This window comes from Cariama cristata, unplaced genomic scaffold (genome assembly GCF_000690535.1).
Source record: "Cariama cristata isolate BGI_N322 unplaced genomic scaffold, ASM69053v1 scaffold23657, whole genome shotgun sequence".
NCBI classification, from domain to species: domain Eukaryota; kingdom Metazoa; phylum Chordata; class Aves; order Cariamiformes; family Cariamidae; genus Cariama; species Cariama cristata.
This window is the reverse complement of record NW_009626386.1, coordinates 1,295-5,066: the sequence shown is the minus strand read 5'-3', so window position 1 is coordinate 5,066 and position 3,772 is coordinate 1,295. Positions and strand designations below refer to the sequence as shown.

The 3,772-nt window shown below is 38.5% G+C and overlaps 1 protein-coding gene across 1 annotated transcript; it reads right to left on the bottom strand.

Annotated features, from left to right (window-relative positions):
* Positions 1-146: 146 nt before the first annotated feature.
* Positions 147-2,541, bottom strand: LOC104164635 (succinyl-CoA:3-ketoacid coenzyme A transferase 1, mitochondrial-like; the record flags this gene model as incomplete). Its single annotated transcript, XM_009704021.1, has 3 exons — positions 2,437-2,541; positions 2,019-2,168; positions 147-253 (listed from the first exon to the last, which is right to left on the bottom strand). Coding segments are annotated over exons 1-3 (362 nt in total), but the record flags the coding sequence as incomplete, so codon positions are not given.
* Positions 2,542-3,772: the final 1,231 nt, after the last annotated feature.

Below are 3,772 nucleotides of genomic sequence, written 5' to 3'. Positions count from 1 at the left end.
TAGAAGCTGACATGAGGGAAAGGCAATATGAAAGAAAATGAAATTTGTAAAACATTATTTTGCCATCACACAGGAGACAGGATTCTTCTTCTCTTTCATTACCTAAATGATTAAAGAACCTTTTCCCACTGGTAAACAAGTCATACCTGAAAATGATGTTTCCTGCACGATCAGCCTTCCATGCCTTCACAAGAGCAAAATCTCCTGTAATTGACTTCTCCAGAATAAAGTGACGGCCATCAAATTCTCGCACCTACAGAGAAAAGTGCACTATTGAGATGTAGATTTGTTCAAACAGATATGTCTTGTAGTATTTATTTTACGGAGTTAGTATCTCATGTAGCATTTATTTTACAGAGTTAATTGTACAGACTATTATATTTAGATTTCTTTTTGTACTACTTAAAGTTTTATCTAAAAAACTGTAGCTCAACTTTATAATAACAGAGAACCATGGAAAGGCTGTAAACCCTAGTTTTATCATAGTGTCTCTGTTTAGTGAAACAGAACGAGAATCAGATCCATGTTCCTGCTGCTCCATCTACTGGAATTAGACATGCTTCTTCCTGCACATCTACCAGCTAACCAAAAACTGACGTGCTAAAGGAGAACTGTTGAAAAAGTTCATAATCAATGCCTACCACCAGAAACCCCAAATCTAAAGGAAGTGGATTTGAGACTTGTACCGCAGGCTGAATTTCATTTGGTTTTCTCTGCATTTATGATCAATATTTGTAATGATATTGTTCCTGAAGCCAAAATACGTAACTGACAAATAGTTAGTATTTTAATCCTATATAGAAATATGAAACAGCATTTCTTTTAACAATTTAGAAGGTTAGAGTATGCACAAATACTACTTGAGAGCTATTCAAAATTTCTGAGAGGGGGAGGAAGTATGACAAAAGTGTATTAGAAGTCAGTTTACCAGTGCTGGAAAAGGAGATCTGAACTTTTATAAAATGACAGTTGCATTTGAAATGGATTTGGAGAATGAATTCGATCAAATCATAATAATCATGTTATTTTAGCCCTCCAAAAGACTGAGGAGAGTAAGACAGACTTTTCCACAAATGTTAAAAGTAGAAGAAAAATGTTTTCAAAATTATAAGCTATTTAATAAACAAGACATTCCTTCAAATGGTAAAACATCAAACCAACATATTCAGTAAGGAAATTAAAGAAAAAAAAAATAAGTTAATGATTAGATACTGAAAATAGCCATGTATAAAATACACAAAAAACATAGCAGGGGAAAATTACCTTTACCCCAGAGAAGTTCTTGAGGCAGAATTTAATGCCATTTGCAGCTTAGTTGGAACATATAGCATTAACCCCATCTATTTCTTCAAGTACAGTTCTCGCACTGAAAAATCTCTTCCCTTCTCCAAACTCTACATCCAATTTCAACATGAAGCCTTTGTTTCTCAATTGGAAGCCGCACTCTTTTTATCTTTTTGCAGTTTCAAATACTTGGATTAGATTGCATTCAACTGATGGCAAATGCATTTCCTGAAAGTTTGTGTCAACTGAGCTCTTCCCTGTTTAACAGGAAAACATCCCATCTCTTCTAATGCCAAAGCTTCATGTACAGCTGCAAGGCTACTTACTCCATATCACAGTATTTAGGGAGCATCTGCCCCACAATAGGAAGTTGTTTTCAATCTGTACTGTGCACTGCAGTGGCCTGGTACAAGATTTTGTTTGAATACACAGTGAACCTGGTCAGAGAACTGTCAAGTGAAGAGTCACTCAGCATGTTAGGTTTTCACTTGTACCAGTTCTTGATGCTAAGTAACCCTAAAGCTGTAAAAACTTTTATAACAAACACATCACACGGGACAGAAGTATGAAGTGGGAGCAAAACTAATGTGTCTAGTACCACAGACATCCTGTTAATCTGATATATCAAGGTTAAACTTGGCCAGAAGGTGCTTAAACTACTGTTTATCTTGGACATATGTAAGAAATTCAGTTTTCAAAGCAGAAGGCTTCCTAATAACAAACTGACATCTTACCTCTCTTGGCTGGCTGGCAATGGCAATGGTGCCATCTGTGTTGTATTTGATAGGTGCACCCCCTTCCTGCACCAGCGTCCCATAGCCAGTACTGGTATAAAATGCCGGGATTCCTGCTCCTCCTGCTCTAATACGTTCAGCGAGGGTACCCTATGGGAAAACATATTTAAGAACTAGTCATGTAGGAACAACAAACCAAACTTTGATGAATGTCTTGCATTAACTTATTTTTAATGCCATTTGGAGCTTTTCCTTCTGAACTCACTCGGCAGAACATCGCATCTATTTCTTCTCCCGTTTTTAGCTCTCCTTTGTCAGATTGCTACTGGATATGCTATATATGCTATAAGGTTTTTCTGTCATAACAGTCCTACATATTTATGTTTCACTCTGCAACATCTTAAGAAAAACTCTGTACCTCACTCCAAGTTGAAACAGCCACATGTATCAGGTCGAGAAAGGAAGAGGGAGTCCAGTGATCTGGGTAGCCTGTGCTAACACCAAGAAGCTGACAGAACAGCATTTCGACTCTATCTGACCACCACATCTGCACTCTGCTCTATGTCCAGCTGTACCACGAATATTAACATCCCAAATTCCTCATCAGCCTTAATTATGGACTTACGGGCAAGGATATGTCTGCCTGCTTTTCATTAGCATCTACCCTGGTTTGGCTAAAACAGGATTATTTCTCCTTTCAGCAGATTTTTTTCCTTCAGTGAAGTTTCTTCCAAGTAACTGCACTTTCTGAAGCTGGCTACACATTTTTCAGACAGTGCCTGCTTTCAGAATTGATAACGCTTGATGTTCATAGCTGTTACTAAAGTAATGGTAGGATTGGTATGCAGAAAGGTCCATGTTTATACTTATCCCTGCAGAACCAAAGTCACTGTTGGCTCTCTTATGTTGCACAAGTGAAAATACATAAAAGGGTCGCACTGTGGGAAAGTGCAAATGGGACAAATGAACAAAAACTGACCAACGAGGTATTCCATCCCATACACATCACACTCAGTATAAAGTTAAGGGATCAAGGGAGTCAGCCCTTCTTCACTCATGGCCGGCATCCCTGTGGGACCCTGCTCATTCTCCTGTCTCCGATCCCAATCCATGTATCCCTGAATCAGGTTGTTGTCAGCTACAGAGTCCTGCCAGAGTCCTCTCAGCTGCTCACGCTGCCACGGCACGCAATCCTGTGATCATCATTGGGAAGTTCAATATTGATTTTGTGTATTTTTTTAACTCCCATTATTAGTAGTATTAGTATTACTATTATTATGCTTTTTTTCATTGTTACTGTTTTATTAAAGTAGTTTTAATTTTCCACCCCATAAGCCTCTCTCCCTTTTCTCCTCTCTTTCCCCTTCTGGGGAAAGAAGGGGTTAATAGAGAGCATCTGCCATCCGCTTTAAGTGCCAGGCTAGCCTTAAATGGTGCCAGTGTCCTTTCCCAATTTTTTTTTATATTTTTCTGGATTCAAAGCAGGACAAGACTGTCATGGGCAATTATCTAGCTTGACAGCCTCTAAAACATAGGTTGCATTTTCCTCAGTTATCCTGCAAGAAACACAATGACTTCTGGTAGGTTTACAAAATGGTGGCAAGAGGCAGATGAAAACCATGCAATGATACAAAATCTTGTGTTCCAAGCAGCCTTAGCATTTCAAGATCTCCCCTACTGTGTAACAAGGACACAGCAGTCCCTCATTTTGCCTTAAGTTATAACAAACTTGAAGACCATTTTCCAAAAGGCTA